Raw genomic sequence first — 16,111 nt, forward strand, 5'->3', positions numbered from 1 at the left:
TCAAAACATCAAGAATCCTAACATGATACTAGGAATCATAATAACAACCTAGACATGATTTCTATATCATAATATCAATAAAGCAATTAAAGCACTTACTTGGATGCCTCGTATCTCTTTCTAATAACAAAATACAGACGTTAGTAACTTGAAGGAAAATAATAATTAAAACAATCAAATTAAATAATTGAAAGAGAGATTTGGGACCAAACCCTCAGAAATTAAAACCTTTCACGTCTAGGGCGAAGGCAACTTCGAATATGGCTAGGTGTATCTAAGTCTTGCGAATGCGAAATTTTGTATTTGAGAAAAGGGCTAGTTTAAAAAAGAGAGAGAGAGAGAAAGTAATCAAGAATATCTTGATGAGAGTTGGTGAATGAAAACGGAGTTTTTAGGAAGCTATTTATAGAGAAAATCAGCCAAAAAGATAAAAAAATCAAAACAGAGTTCTGACGCATAAAACCGAGGTTAGCGCCAGACGGTGACATTAGCGCCAGGCGCTAACGCTAGCGCCAGGCGCCAAGCTTAGCGTCAGGCGCTAATGCTGGCGTTTGGCGCTGACTAAAATATTGACGCGTTTTCTAAAATCAAATAGAAATTGCCGTACAGGAGGATAAAATCGTATTTTCCTCAAAAACATTCTTTTATTCTGATTAAAACTCTAAAAAGTCAACAAAAGTCAATTTATCAATGCTAATTGAATTAGGAATGAAAAGAACCTTCTAGAAGAATCTAAAAGACTAAAATCATTCCTAATTGCATTAGGAATGATAAATCTATATTAGGCCCTCCTCTAGATCATTGGGCCGCATATGAGGCTCAAACTAGGCCCAGTTCAGTAATTTGGCCATAACTTCCTCAATATTCATCGGAATTGGGCTTATAATATATCGTTGGAAAGCTCTTTTCAAGTCCTATCCAACTACACTATTATTGGACCCATATCATGGACCAACCAAACTGGATTGGCTGTTTTCTTAAAATAGGTTTTCAAAAACAGAGAGAAGAGAAAAGAAATTAAAACTTTCCGCAACACTAAACGTTCCACACTTTCACTTCATTCAATTATGATTCGACGTGAAAGGTACTCATCACTGGGTTTGGTTTTGGGGAGACACAAATGGGTGTCTACAAGTGGCTTGAAGAAGTATTGAAGCTGATAGAAAATTGCTTTATTTGTAATTTAGTTTGTTTTTGGTTGTGGTTTGTTGTATTGCCTTTGTTGTCTAGTCCTGCTGTTGGTTTGCAGTTGAGTCTAGGATTGGCATTTGTTTGTTTCTCCTGTTCTCTTCTCTTTGCACCCTTCCTGGAAGGTGGCTAAGGTTGGGAATAGGTGTTGTTCCTGGTTCTATGGTGAACCCTTCCTAGAAGGTGGCATCATAGGTTCCAGGAACTTGTTGGGGGTTTGTGTGTCTGTGTTTACAGACTTGTGTAGTTTGGGGGATGCAGCTTAGCTTTTGTAAGGCACTGTTCTCTTCACCTTAAAAAAATAATATTAAGTAAAAATAATTTCAGTTTAGTAAAAATAAGTTCAGTTCAGTAAAATTAATTTCAGTTCAGTAAAAATAAGTTCAGTTCAGTAAAATTCAGTTTTCTTAATGAAGAATTATAATATAATAGAAAATCAGTAAAAATAATTTCAGTTCAGTAAAAATAATTTAAGTTCAGTAAAAATAATTTCAGTTCAATAAAATTAAGTCCAGTTCAGTAAAAATAAGTTCAGTTCAGTAAAAATAATTTCAGTTCAGCAAAATTAAGGTGAATCAAACCGGGCTTAAGTTGTATTGTTCTTTTCTCCTTTTGGTAATAAAATTTTATTTGCCAAAAAATAAAAAACCAACAAAACTTAAAAAAAAAATAAAAAAAAAAAACAAAAAGAGAGAAAAGAAAACAGAAGGAATGAGATGAGAAAAATAAAAACTAGAAGTAGAAGAAAAGAGAAACATTAACAGGTCGAAGCTCGAAGCCTGGCCAGTCGCCGGTAAGTCGCTTCTCTAAGGGAATCGCCGTTCGCAATTCTTAGGGTTTTGGAGAATTGGGGGAAATCAAGTCCCGGAATCGCCGTTCGCAATTTTTTTTGTATTGTTACTTTGTTTCATTGATAACTTTGAACAATAGTTTCTTGCTTAATTTTGATTTTTGCAATTTTCATTTGCCATTTTGTTACTAAAATGTTGAATTTGTAGGATATAAACAATGTTCGAGGGACCAGTTCGACAATTGCTACTTGGTTATCTTGGAAAATACATCAAAGATTTTCATCAACAGCAACTTAAAATCACTTTAGGTAATTGTATATTACTGCGTTATTAATTGATAATGAGAATTATGATACATTCGATTAAGAGGAGTTTACAATATAGTGATGTTTGATACTTGTATTATTGTTTGTGTTGTTTATTTTGTTCAGATGAAATTGTATTGAAGGATGTGGAGCTTATTCTTGAAGCATTTGACTATCTTCAATTGCCGGTTGCTCTCAAACAATGTAATTTCCTATTCGTACTTGTAAACTGTAATTTTTGCTTAGGAAATTTCATGAAAGTGCGATAATACCACGTGGCTCTAGAGTTTTTGAGATGATTGAGAAAAATGTTACTCCCTCCGTCCCTAAATTACATTCCTCTTTCTAACATTTATTCCTCACATAATAGAGAGAAAGAGGAATGTAATTTAGGGACGGAGGGAGTAGTTAATATTGTGAGGTTAAACCAGAATTGTTTGTTATGTTTGCCGAATTGACAAATATTATGGGATTGCCTTAGTGTTGAAATTTAGTAAATTTGTAAATATCATCATTTTTACCTTATTTTTTTACAAGCTATAAATCAAAAATCATTTTTCTAATAATTTCTATGTTTATGTTCTACCACCCATTGATAATTTATACGAAGTATTTACTTGTATTTAACGTGTATACTGATACTATTTGACCCTTGTCTAATTAGAAAACTATAAGTTTTACAAAACCAGAGTATAAAGCAGAAAAAGGATTATAACTTGGTATCATAGAGGTTGCGAGATGTTTTGGAGATCTAAATTTTCTACCATGTGCTATGCTCTTAGGAAGATTTAAGAGTAGTCTTGCTAACTTGGTTGTGACTTATCTGAAAATCTGAACACTATACTCCTTATTTCAAATTAATATCCTTGCTAGGTTTCAAATTCCACAATTTGAGGCCTTTACTAGGTTTAATATATTAGTGATTATTGAATATATTTTTTTCCCCACCTTGTCATTTTAATTTTCATGATTTTAGGATAAATTGCTGAATGATTGGTTAAGGTCCTTGTCGGCATGAGCCTTTCGGTTGTTAGCCCTCCTTTTGTACATGAGTGATACTCCATTTGTGTCTTTGTAATATATCTCCGTTTTTTAATTGTTGCAATACTTCTCTAAAATAGAAATGTCATAATACTTGCAACACACTATAATTAGAAAGATTTTTGGGTAAAAATTGTACTGTTACAGCTCATGGCCCACATAATAATACTCTTTAAATCACTCAACCCCATTTTATGTATATTTGATCACGTGACCCACTTTTCTTAGATTCCGTGAAAAAGTGTGTTGCAACTATTAAGAAAACGTAGGAAATATATATTAAGGAGGTAATAATTTTTCTTTTTCCCTGGAAGATTGCATATAGAGGAAAATGTTGTAAAATTTTTGGGCCTTGTTAGTAGCAAAACTAATGCCACTTGGATGTTGGAACCATATTTTCCTAACTATTGGGTAGGATGATACGTGGAAGGTTAAGAGTACATTTATTCCTTACCTAAGTTTTCATAAGTTGGGGTTATGCCAGTTAAGAATGGGGTTAATATGATGCTGCAATATTAGTTTGTAAGAAAATTGCCTATCATTGCTGAAACTTGCAGAGGGTAACCCTTGGGGGGGGGGGGGGGGGATCTTTTTTTTTTTTTTTTTTTCCTTATAGTTGTTTTATTGCTATTGTTTTAATCCGAATCACCTGTCACACAAGTCAAACTTATGATGATTTGTGCCAGTGATTTTTTTCTTGTTTTCTTTTTGGTTTTTAGAGTTGTTTAAAGTATGCATGTTTAAATTTTATGACTTATTTTTCATTAAAATCCGCATTTGATTGACTGACAGGTCATGTTGGTAGGCTTAGAATTGGAATTTCTTGGAAAAAGCTGAGTTGGGAGTCTTGGGACCCTATTGTAATAAGCTTAGAACTTGAAGATGTCCATTTTTGTGCTGGTCCACGTGATGATCATGAGGTATCCCTATCTTCTATGCACTTCCCTAGATGAATTCCTTGGGGAAAAGCATATGATGCTAGCCTGTTGTTTCTCTTTCTTGCGCATTGGGTAGAAAATGTACTTTGTTATCTCATTTACCCTTATATCTGCAGTGGAGCGTAGATGCTGTTGAAAGAAGAGAATTAGCTGCTAAAAAAGCAAAGCTTGCTGCTGCAGAGTTGGCAAAACTGTCAAGACGTGTCTGTGGTGAGACATGATCTTATGCCTCTTTATCATCTCTTAATGATGTACTTGTTGTTGCTCGAATGAGTCGTATTGAATGTTATAGTCTAGGCTAGTGCTTTTATTAAGATGTTCTTGACAGGAAGGTAAAGGTAGGAAGGTAAAGGTAGACAGATAAAAGTATAATCTACTAATCAAGAGACAGCCAATTGTCAAAAAAAAGTTGTGGAGAAGATGAAGGATGGCAAAGCAAAATTTGTTCTGATATTATAATTTGCCCTTACTAGGAGCTTCTTAGTTTGGAAAGGAACCATCAAAGTCATTGGTAATGAGCCCTTGGTCGACGTTTGGCCCTCGTCAATCGTCATCAAGATCCAAGGTTTCCTCATCCCAGTCTACTACAGCATTGCCAAAGTCTGTCACTATTATATGCTGGTTGATTGTTACTTAGTCTAATTAGTTATTAGTGGTGCTGTTTGCTGTTTTGTCAACTACACCTTCTGCTGTCTGCAATTTAGACAGTTAGCCTAATTATCTGACCATATAGTTTTTGGAGTTGTTTTGGTGTCATCTATAGATGTTTAAATAAAAAGGTAGATGTGATGGGAGATGGTTGGGTAGTAATATGCTAGAGATTAGTATGAGAACAGTAAGTAAATCAGCTAATTAGAGAGAGAAAATAGCAGCCAAGGGGATATTTGTATTACTAAACAGAGAATTCAGTAATACAATGCCTTCAATACGAGAAGAAGGAACTCTCCTACACAACAATCTTCACAATTAATTTTCTGATGCCTTCCCCTTAACCCTTAACACCTATTAATACCCCATTGAGCAAGCTACAGCTAAGAGAATCCAAAATAACAAACTCATAACAAACTTTCATATAGATTACTATTCTACCCTCTTCTCCCCAAAACTGATTTTAACAAACTTCCAACTCAGCATTCTGATTAATTCTTGAGCCTTCTAGAATAAGTGAAGCGTATATTGGGCTGATTCCTTGCATAATATTTTCGAATTAGTTGTGATAGAGATAAGTGGTTGGCCAAGGGTAGTAAAGAGAACTAGAGAAGTAATAATAATAGTTGGCCGTTGCCAGAAAAATAGGCAATCTAAATTGGGACAGCTGAAAAAGGTAAATAGGCAAACTAAGTTGGGGTGGAAAGAGTATTTAAATAGATGCATGATTAAGTAAAAGAAGAGTATGACATATGCTTGCCTTGTATTTCTTTCTCTCCTTTTCTTTCCTCTCTAAATTCCTCTTCTCCTTTTTATTTATTTGTTTGTTTTTTTGCAGATAATCAAGCAGGGCAATCATTGATCTCACATGTGACTGGAAGGGTGATTTTCTGTTTTGTTATTGCTGTTATTATTGGAAATTAATATTCTCTTTAAGTGTTGCTCTATGAGTTTAGTGACTTAAGTCTGTCAAAGTACTCACATTATACAAATTTGTTTGTACAGATCCTTGATAGCATTCAAGTATCTATGAGGAATGTTCATATAGTATATTGTGATACAGAGTCTCCATCGGTATTACTTTTCTCTTTATAGTTACTCTCTTTAATTTCTGTGAGATGAATTTTCTTGTTATTCTATCTATGTGTATCTGATATGATGGTTTTTTGTTTTGTTTTTTTTTGTTTCAATTTTTATGGCTTTGATTTTCAGTATTTGTTGCTGATAATAGATACCAGAGTTAGTGTTTGTGAGCCTGTTTGTATGTGTATATCTGGTCCTAGATTTTGCTCATCCACACTGTAGGATTCTATTGTGTGAATGAATTTCTATTTGGTCTGACAATCATCTTCCTCCCTGTTTTTCCCTTGTTAATTGTTATCTTCCCTTATTATTATTTTCTCTTTTGAAGTTTTATGTTATTGAAATGACAATGTTATCGGTTATGCTTGTATATACTAACTCCATTTCCTTAAAATTGCAACAACTTTACTTTCATATTTACCAGCTTACATTTTTTACCATTAATATCATTAATTATCTATTAGTAAAAATTTATATAAAATTGATTCTTTGAAAATATAAATAGTGACTAATCCAACAACATTTTACATTATATAAAATACGGTTGATTTATTTATTTTTAGAACTTTTTATAAACATATGCATGTTTGTAAAACGTGTGCTCAAAGTTAATGTATTGAAAACATTAGAAGTTGTTTTTGTAGGGAAGCTTACTCTGATGTGGATTTTGTATGTTTTGATCGAAGTGTTACATTTGCAGTATCAATTCATGTACATGGTAGCTCGATGTCATTGTAGATTTGTAGTTTTCACTTTGGTTATTTCAATTTTGGCCTCTTTAGCTATCAAATTCATAAGCATCCAATCACCTTATCTGTTTTCTTAGGTCAACATGCTAATGGTTGATTCCTTTCATTTATTACATTCATTGTACGAGTGTTTTTAATGGATAGATATAGTGGTCTCCATGAAATTTAAGCAAAAGTTTGTTTCATACTAAACAGTCTATGTCTTCTAATCTTATTTTAGGTCATATTAGCCCACACTCGTCTTTGGAATGTAGGATCTAGAAACAGATCACATTTCTTTTTGTTTTATTTAAATATTTATTTATTTAATTTTCTATGTGATATGAGCTGGATGATGTTTAAAGACTGAATCAAATGTGCACCAACTATTTCTTTGATGCAGATGCTTTTTGGTTTAAGATTTTCAAGCTTGGAGATGAAGCAAGCTCCTGATGGGTAATCATTTGTCCCTGCAAAGAAATATGTGTATGTTACAAGTTAACTGTTCATAATGTTCCTTTGGAAATTAGAGCAATGCATAAATATGTACTTCTTGCGTTGCTGGCAAAAATTGTTTGAGAATTTCAATGTTAATGAACATCATAACCAAATCAAAGATGTTCTGATTTGAACTGCTCAATCTTTATGGTCTGGTTTGGTGTAAGCTGAATGTCTGATGCCCTGATGTGATTTAACTTAAACTGTATTTAACACTATTGTATAAGACAAAACATTGTCATGTGGGTTCTTGTTAGATTCTTCTCAATCTTTACGGTCTGGTTTGGTTTGGACTTCTCTGATGTGATCAGATGCTTTCAAGAATAACTATGGAGCAATAAATTTCTAAAATAAGGTGAAAAGAACTAGTTCATAGTTTTATTGTTTACTACTCCGTATATATCTCATATAAACTATATAAATGTTGTGAGCTTGTTGCATATTGCCTCTCAAAATGTTTGTGAGACTTGCTGTGTGTTAGCAGCTGATGGTGGTCTTGAGTGAGCACTTGTCAGCTCTGCTCAGTCCTGTCTTGCCAAGTGACCTCGATGAAATAAAGTAAAAAAGCTTACCTATTATTTACAAGCTAGGAAAAATAGTAGCCCAGCTAAATGGGGGATTTGATGATTCAATAGAAATCCTTTCTTCTTGTGCGTGTTAGGTAAATATCAATCTGAAATAAGAGGGATTTGAAAGTTTTCCATAAAAGTGTTTTTTTTTTTTTAATTTTTTTTTTTATTTTTATTTTTTTTAATTTTTTTAATTTTTTTTTAAACGGTGAACAATACTATTAACTCTTGTCAAAAACAAAGTGCTTTGAAATTCTGCTTTGCTTGTTGGTCTTTGCCTTTACTACTCCAATCTTGGCAGTTAGGCTGTTGTATTATTTAATATTATTGGGGTTATATCACTTCAGCTGTTTCAATCCTTGTTGAGCCTTTTACATTGTCTTCTGACTGTACCTACCTCATCTATAATTGATTACCTTCCAATCTTCAATTACTTGCATTGGTCAATGTAATGCCTTTTTTTTATTTTTATTATTTTTTTGTTCCTAGTTTAATAGTATAAGTAGCATGATTTTTGTCCATCTACTGTTTCCAGGCCCTTGAGCTCAAAGGCAAGAGGTGGTCAGGTCAACAAGACTGTGGAGATCTATGGTCTGGGGATTTACTGTTGCACCCTTGAAGGGTTTCTGAATTCCTTGAATGCCAATGTTATTAAAGAAAATGTATTGTGGCAATATGCAACAACTAATGTGGATAAATATGACTATTTAGTGACACCCTTTGATTTATCTCTACAGGTATTGATGTCTGCATTTGTCTATACAAAAAACTTAAAAACCTTATTACAGTATAGTTTGTACATAAAGTTGCTTCTTTTAAATTCCCATTTTTTAATTGATCTAAATCGTATTGATAGGCTTTACTGTGGCTTGTAACCTGATTAAATTTTTTGAAAGCTTTATTTTTTTTCTAATTGAGAAACTAGTACCATTTGTTCCTTGTCATTCTAGACATGATGAATCTTGTTTTGAAATGAAAATTGTAACTTATGCCTGGCCCTGATACGATTGTCTTGCTCTACTCAAGGTGACAAAGTCTGGAAAGCTTGAGCTTGATGCTCCTCAATATTCTGTTGCCGCTGAGTTGACTAAACTGGTTGGTTGATTGATACGGAGCAATCTCTGGGTTCCAAGTTATTGAATGTCTAGTTAGTTTCTTTACTCCCCTCATTTTTTTTCTGTCAGGTCATGACCATAAATCCTACTCAGCTACAGCACATCTTGAAGTTTTCAGACTATATCTGTACATGTCAGCTGAGGGAAAAGTAATTTCAACTCATATAATCTACTACTTTCTCTTTTCATGTTTGCACATAATGTTTATCTGCTTCATTAGTTTCTTGTTGGAAAAAGTTATCTTTTGAATTTTAAGCTCTTGAGCAAGTTTAATTGGGCATGTATTTAAACAAATGCTATAGTCCCAATTGACACCGCAGCTTTAATTCTGTTGGACATAATGTGTTAGCTTATCAGTTGTCTGTGCAAGTGTATACACAACTGGCTGCCTTTCAACCCTAGGCTCAATTAGGCTGTCTTTTGCTTATCATTTTATCAGACATCTTAAGATCTTGTTTCTTTTGGTATTGTTCAAATTTCTGCATGCTCATGTAACATTGCTCTGATAGTCTGATCTATTCCACTTTTATTAATGTTTATACTGTTTCAAAAATCTGAGCTACTGACCACTTACCTACCAAAACAAGCTATTTTCCACAGGACACCAACTGAAGATGGTCAAGTGTCATGTGTTTCTGAAGCTAATATCAAATACCATTTCGCAAATCTATGTACTTTAATTGGTTTAATATTCACCTCTTGTCAGTTCTATGACCCTGGGCAGAAGCAAAAATGACTTTATCATAACCATGATGCTATCTTTTGAATCCCCACTGTGTAGGTATGGACGCTACCGTCCTTGGGACTGTCCATTATCAAAGAAAGTGAAAGGATGGCAGAAGGTCTGGTGGCGCTATGCTAAAGAATCTGTTCTTTTTGATGTTCGTAAGAGACGGAAGAAAACATCATGGTGGTATCTCGGGCAAAAACTGTATGTATATCAATATAAAGTTTTCCCCTTGTTTTGTTTGTGTGTTTTTATTTTTTATTTTTTTTAAGTCCGCGTTTCAGCTTTGAATTGAGTATGCTGGGCTTTAGTTTTCCTTAGTCTGGTTGTTTTGTTGAATCAATTTAATTTTTTGCAGGAATTTTATCTGATGTTGTGACATTGTATGGTCAAGATTTTAACAACATGCCTGTGTTATTTTGGCTAATACATGCTGTATGCTTTAGAAATACTTATTTAAAAATTTTTCCAGAGTTTTGTACCATATAAATCTGGATCATAGACCAAAGCTCGTACTTAAATAGTTTGCGTCAGCTCGAATGCATGGAACTAGTGGGACATTTTTATTGTTAATGTCAGCAAGGGTGACTGGGGCTTGGTTTAGTTGGTTTTAAAAATGTTTACACAGTCTAAAGAATTCCTCAATATTGTAGATACTAGTACCACCATTTAGAGAATGAGATCAAAAATTTCTGTTTAGTGTTTACTCCCTCCACTTGGAACTTTTTGAGTTTATATGTATTTTTAGGAAGTATTGCGGGTATTACATAAAAATGAAAAAACTGAGATGCTAGTAAATTGAGTTGGGGTATATTAAATTGTTTGTGAGATAGAGAAACAATAAAAAAATTAGTGCAAGTAAGGTTGGGAGAGAAACATAAAGATCGTATACTAGTGGGGCTATTGGAAGAGAGAAACAATTAAATATGGTGGTCTCTTGCTAAAGTAGGAAGTGTTGTTATAAGTACTTGTATTTGGAAACAGACATAAAATGCAGCTGTTGCAACTTGCAAGTGTTCAGGAATGGATGCATTATTATTTTTAAATAGAACATTTTGTAATTTTTTTTTTATATAAATAAATATCTATGACAAGACTCTCATTATGACATTTGTGGTCAGTCCTTTAAGCTGACCACAGCTTTGTTGAAAATTCATGGATTTTTAAATTGTAAAATGCTTTTTTTTTTTTTTTTTCTTTTTCTTACAAAAATAATTGCTCTCATAAGCGCATGCTTTTATAATTTTTATGGACATATAATGGTAAAGTACACATTTTAAGGTTTAAATAAATGGTTAAATTTTGTTCCTATGAGGGGAGTACTCACAAGAATATAAGTTCCCACAACTTTTTAAGGTGTAGTATGATGAAGTACGACTTTTCGCCCAGTTGACATGTAGTTGTGAATTTGTTTTGAACTATCTGTCCACCTGATCATATTAATTTCAGCTCCACTGGTATCATTTATATTGATCATTGTGTCCTTCTGACTGAAAATTTTGAAGTCTGTATTTATTTCTATCATTAGTACTATGCAATCTTAGCGGCAGAATGGCAGATTTAGCACAATGTCACCAAAATGTTTGGGATGGAAATCATAATTCGCAACTCATTGCTTTAAAGTTTATCAAAATGTAGTTCTGTTATGTTCAGCTGGCTAGGGTTTATTGCCAGACCTCTTTATTAGGCTGGACCAAATTCATTGCCAGTCTAAATCTTTTCTTTTGACGTGATGTTTTGAAGTTGATGTTGCCATTTTTTTATATGCTTGATTTTAGGATATTTGTCTTCTGAGCATCTTGACATTCGTTTTTTCTTTTAAATGGGTGTTGTCTCTCTCTCAGGATATATGTATATTATTTTTCTTGCTGAAGTAATTTACTTATATCTCCCAGAGTTCATCTTCGGAAATATGTGAATTTGTACAAGGTCAAATTGGATTTCCTTCAGAGGGAGCAGGTAACAATGGTTACTGATTTTGGAATTTGATACCTTTAAGACAATTATATTGTTCTTGTGCAGTTGCACTTTTGCTGTGCTACATCGACCTACAATTTTTTTTATATATATGGCGAATGCAATTGTGCGGAAGTAGAAGTATTTTCTGTTGCAGAGACCAATTTTAGAATCTGTATTTGTTCAACCTCCTCAGTCTCAGGCTCTCAGCCAGTCAGCCACCTACCCTACATTAAATATGTCCCAAGATTTAGTGCATAATTCCATACCTAGTCCCTGCTCAGACTACATATCCAGTCCAGCATGCAAAAATTATTTTCCAATCAAATTTCCCTTAAGGCTTTCATTTATTGCATTGTAGTATTTTACTCGATTAGTTAAATCGAGCCAGCCATGTCTTTATGGTCAAGGCCTTACTTTCAAGAATCTTATTCTATAAGAGCAATTGGTTTGTGACTTTCCTCAACCAATCACGTATATGATATTATTCTATCCAAAGAAGTTGTGGATGCTCTTTTTAGTTTCGTCGTGTTTATAACTTTCTCCAAGATTGTCACATGTTTACGACTTAGGCACTTTAATTGATGAATCACTATTGAACTTTGTATGCAGTAAAGATTAGGTTTGGGGGCTAGACCTTTTCAGTTTACAAGATATAAACTAAAATTGAGTATGCTTCAAAGATATTACACCAAGTACTATTCCAAATGAGACTCAATCAGTCAAATAAAATTCCGTATAGCTAAAACCCCCCCTATCATATTCAAACATGATAATATGAAAATAGAGCTGAAAAATAAAATCAAACTAATAGATGTTTGGCCTTTTTAAATGACTTTCAATTTCTGATATGGATGGAAATTAAAGTTCAATATGTGGTAGGATGTATATGTTGTATTTATGGACATGGGTGGGAGTGTTGTAGCTTTTGTATACTTTTATAGTTGTTTATATATAGAAGGAAACAATCAAGTTAAAGCGAGGGGAACGGGAAAATTGGGATCCATGTGTTGAAATGTTGGTTAAAAATTTAATTACATCTAATATTACTCTAGAAAGATATGTGTAGTTGATTCTAATAGAAATTTATAAGGTCATTTTTTTTTAAAAATTTAAATGTAAAAGGTAGTTACTTGCAAATGTATTTTATATTTTTACGTCCTTATTATATTAAGCTTTTTACTTGCAAAGAAAATACTTTGTATAAAGTAACAAAAAATATGTTTAATTCAATGGCGTGAGTGAGTATTGTTTGTGGGCGCACCTTTTACACGTTTTCTCATCAGTCCAATCTTCATGTTGCATTTTGAAATTTCTATAATTATTTGAAGGGATCCTAGCTTGAAGGTAATATTTAGTTGGTGGGTGAGTCAATTATGTTTTGAAGTCTTTATCTCAGTTTTCTCCACGCTAATCCTTTTGGAGTTGACGAGATTAACAAGAAAAAAGTATTTGGAATTGCGTGTTATGATGGTTCTAATTCTATTTACCTTTTATAGTCTTTGAAGGCATGAACTTTACTATCCATAGCTCTCCTTTTGTGTATTGTCGACTTGGAATCATCCCCTTGATGCCTTTCTTTGGTTTACCTGCCCCTGCCTTAGTCACTCAAACTTCCTATCTTTATTTTTGGATGAAATTACATTATTGCCCTAAAAAAAATTGTAGACTTAGTTAAATTTGTTACTTGTATAATACATTGGAAGTACATCAAGTTAACCAAACAAAACATATGAAGTTGATATATATAGGGAATACAATTTTCTTTAGTTTTAACCAAACATGATAATAGTATTTCCTAGGAATTATAACGTCCCATGAATTGTTACTTCCTATGGTATTTAATTCCCGAACGCAACCAAACGTGCCCTAATTATTTCAATGAGACCAACATTGCTGGGAAGCCTTTTAAAACTGGGGAAAAATGAATTCCTCTTGTTTTATCTTTATAAATTTGATACTTAGTTGATGTGGTATTCATGTTATCCTGTTTACTTGGCCCTTTAATTTGTTCCAGCCAGTTGATCAAGATACACAATTCAAATTGGAGCAAATGGAGAAGGATGTTGACTTGGAGGATATCTTACGGTTTCGATCTATTGCAGAACAGGAGTTAGAGGTATCTTAATACTGGCTATCAGATTTTTGATTTGCAAATAGATAGAAGTTGAGTTACTATGGTAATTAGGAATAATTATCAAAACTAAACCTTTTTGGTGTACACCAAAAACAAGTGAATTATCTCAAAATGTTACAACCTTTATTGGGTATCCGCCTAAAATGCAAAATGACCTATTGGTAACTTGTTTGACAGATAAGTGTGACACATGTCACTATTTAATTGGTCTGGATTTATCATTATTTTTCGTTTGATTTTTAGAATATTAATTCCAATAATCCTTCTCTCTATTCCCTTTCACCGGTGCTGCTTTGCGGCCGCCCTTACCTCTATGTTGTTTCCCCACTCTCTCTCTTGGCTCTGTTCTTTATCAACTTGACTACAAAAACACCATCTCACCCCCACCATCACCACCGTAATACAATCAAACTTGCTATGATATCACAACTTTAGATGTTATGTGTTTCCCTAGATATCTATATGTTTACTTGTCAATGAATGCTCCCAAAAGCACGATACCATTAAAGTAGCAAAACAATATGCCCACAAGAAGATGAATGCTAACATTTCGGGTTGTGTTTTCTTACTTGAATATTGTTGCTTCTTGTGTCTTGTCGCTTTTTAAAATATTGCACACCAAATGTTTGATGAAAAGTCTCACTAAAGTTTTCTTTCTTTAGCTAATTTTAATGCCGACGTTTGAGCAAGCTTTGGGTTTGTTGCCAAGATGCATTGATGGTTTATTAATCAGGAGTGATGAGACTGGAGACCCATTATGAGCATGGAGGTTGTATGCAGCCTGAGGAAGGTTGTTTTAAAGGGGAGGAGTTGGATTTGTGCAAGTATCTCTAATATAGTAAAGCCATTTAGTGGGCATGAGTATGGCAAGAAGAATAAATGAGGAGGTGTCGGTGGTGTGGCTGCACGAGCGGAGAAGTTGGTGGTTGTAATGTTGTAAGACATGGGTCTGATGATAATAGGGGAAGGAGATGATGGGGCTGGTGACCGGGCGGATCTTGTGGTTGGGAGGTAGGGCGAGGTGGTGTGGTTGAGAAGCTTTATTTGTTTAAAAACAAAATCCTGATTACCCGGTTATAGGTAGTTTCTCTTGTGAAAAGCGTATACCTTTAAAGATTGTATTATTCTGAGGTAATATGAATTTTGACTTTTTAAGCGGATGACTGAAAGGTTTGAGAATTTTTTCCTTAGTACTGTATATTGAAGAGACAAATATTGGTTTTCCTCATTTTTGCAAGATCACATTTAAGCACTATATGTTAAATAATTGTTAATATCTTTGTAAGGATTCTCAAAGCTCGGTATCCTCTGATGCTATAGAAGGCAGCAGTCCAGCAGAAGATGGTCCGGATGACGAAGTTTCAACTGTTAAATCTCGTGGATGGCTGAACTGGTTATCTCGTGGGGTTCTGGGTGCTGGAGGAACTGATGATTCTAGTCAGTTTTCTGGAGTAGTCTCAGATGAGGTCTTAAAGGTGAATACAAAACTTTTATCAGTATAAAGTTATAATTTTCATTTCCACCTTTTAGCTCTGATCTGGTGGGTCCAGAATCTAATGATGTACTGTTCCTTAGGATATTTGCAAAGCTACAAAGTTTCAGCCTATGCCTAATGTGAACTTAGCTTCCAGTGGCGTAGCATTCCTGTTTGCTGTCAACTTCCACATTTCTGAGATGTCAATATCGATGAATAGCTCGTAAGGGTTCTAATTCTGATACTGAAATTGGGCTTTTCTTATTCTGTTATTTCTTGGATTGTTTCTATTTGATACTGTCTTAAATTGGACTTTTCTTTTGGAATTTACACCTATACATGTCATCTTGTACACCTCTCTAATATTTTCCATATCTTTGCTGATGAATTTTCTCATCCAAATAAACTCATGACATCAATTTTCACCTTATTTAGGAAATTGGGCCAAGAGATAGCAGAGTTGAGCAGCTGTGCCAATCAAATTGAGTTCAATGTCTGGGAAGAATCCACTACAATCCTAGCGAAAGTTGGGTCTGCAAAGGTCACCAGTTCGTCTAAACAGATGGCAGTATTGCAAATGAAAAAGGTGTTTTTCACATCAAACATTATTCATAACATGCTTTACTCTTATGTGGACTAAATATCATGGAAGTTGGTTTTCATAGATATATGGTCTAAGTAGTGGAACAATGAAGTGTGTTAGCCTCTTTATGAAAGAGTGATTGCTTTGGCTTCTCTGAATGATCATAAATCTGGGGTAGTACTTGATTTGGACCTGAAAATGACATTGGAGATTGATGCTGCTGTGAATTTTAATATCTTTTGCTAGAGGCTGTTTTAAGAAGAATTTACCTCTTATCTTTAGGATCTGATGGTCCATGACTCCATGGCATGTTCTTCGCATCCTATAATG

The 16,111-nt window shown here is 33.9% G+C and overlaps 1 protein-coding gene across 1 annotated transcript in view; it reads left to right on the forward strand.

Annotated features, from left to right (window-relative positions):
• The first annotated feature begins 1,861 nt into the window (after positions 1–1,861).
• Positions 1,862–16,111, forward strand: part of LOC145639191 (uncharacterized) — a 40,702-nt gene continuing 26,452 nt past the window's right edge. The window contains exons 1-17 of the mRNA XM_081690360.1: positions 1,862–1,981; positions 2,187–2,287; positions 2,411–2,488; positions 4,118–4,245; positions 4,380–4,473; positions 5,750–5,793; positions 5,917–5,985; positions 7,126–7,178; positions 8,325–8,526; positions 8,816–8,884; positions 8,974–9,053; positions 9,686–9,835; positions 11,527–11,590; positions 13,605–13,706; positions 15,011–15,199; positions 15,300–15,421; positions 15,634–15,784. Coding sequence (XP_081546486.1) covers positions 2,197–2,287; positions 2,411–2,488; positions 4,118–4,245; positions 4,380–4,473; positions 5,750–5,793; positions 5,917–5,985; positions 7,126–7,178; positions 8,325–8,526; positions 8,816–8,884; positions 8,974–9,053; positions 9,686–9,835; positions 11,527–11,590; positions 13,605–13,706; positions 15,011–15,199; positions 15,300–15,421; positions 15,634–15,784 — 1,686 coding nt within the window. The 5' untranslated portion in view covers positions 1,862–1,981; positions 2,187–2,196. The remainder of the gene's footprint in view (positions 1,982–2,186; positions 2,288–2,410; positions 2,489–4,117; positions 4,246–4,379; positions 4,474–5,749; positions 5,794–5,916; positions 5,986–7,125; positions 7,179–8,324; positions 8,527–8,815; positions 8,885–8,973; positions 9,054–9,685; positions 9,836–11,526; positions 11,591–13,604; positions 13,707–15,010; positions 15,200–15,299; positions 15,422–15,633; positions 15,785–16,111) is intronic.

Source organism: Chenopodium album, chromosome 7 (genome assembly GCF_948465745.1).
Source record: "Chenopodium album chromosome 7, dcCheAlbu1.1, whole genome shotgun sequence".
Taxonomy (NCBI): domain Eukaryota; kingdom Viridiplantae; phylum Streptophyta; class Magnoliopsida; order Caryophyllales; family Amaranthaceae; genus Chenopodium; species Chenopodium album.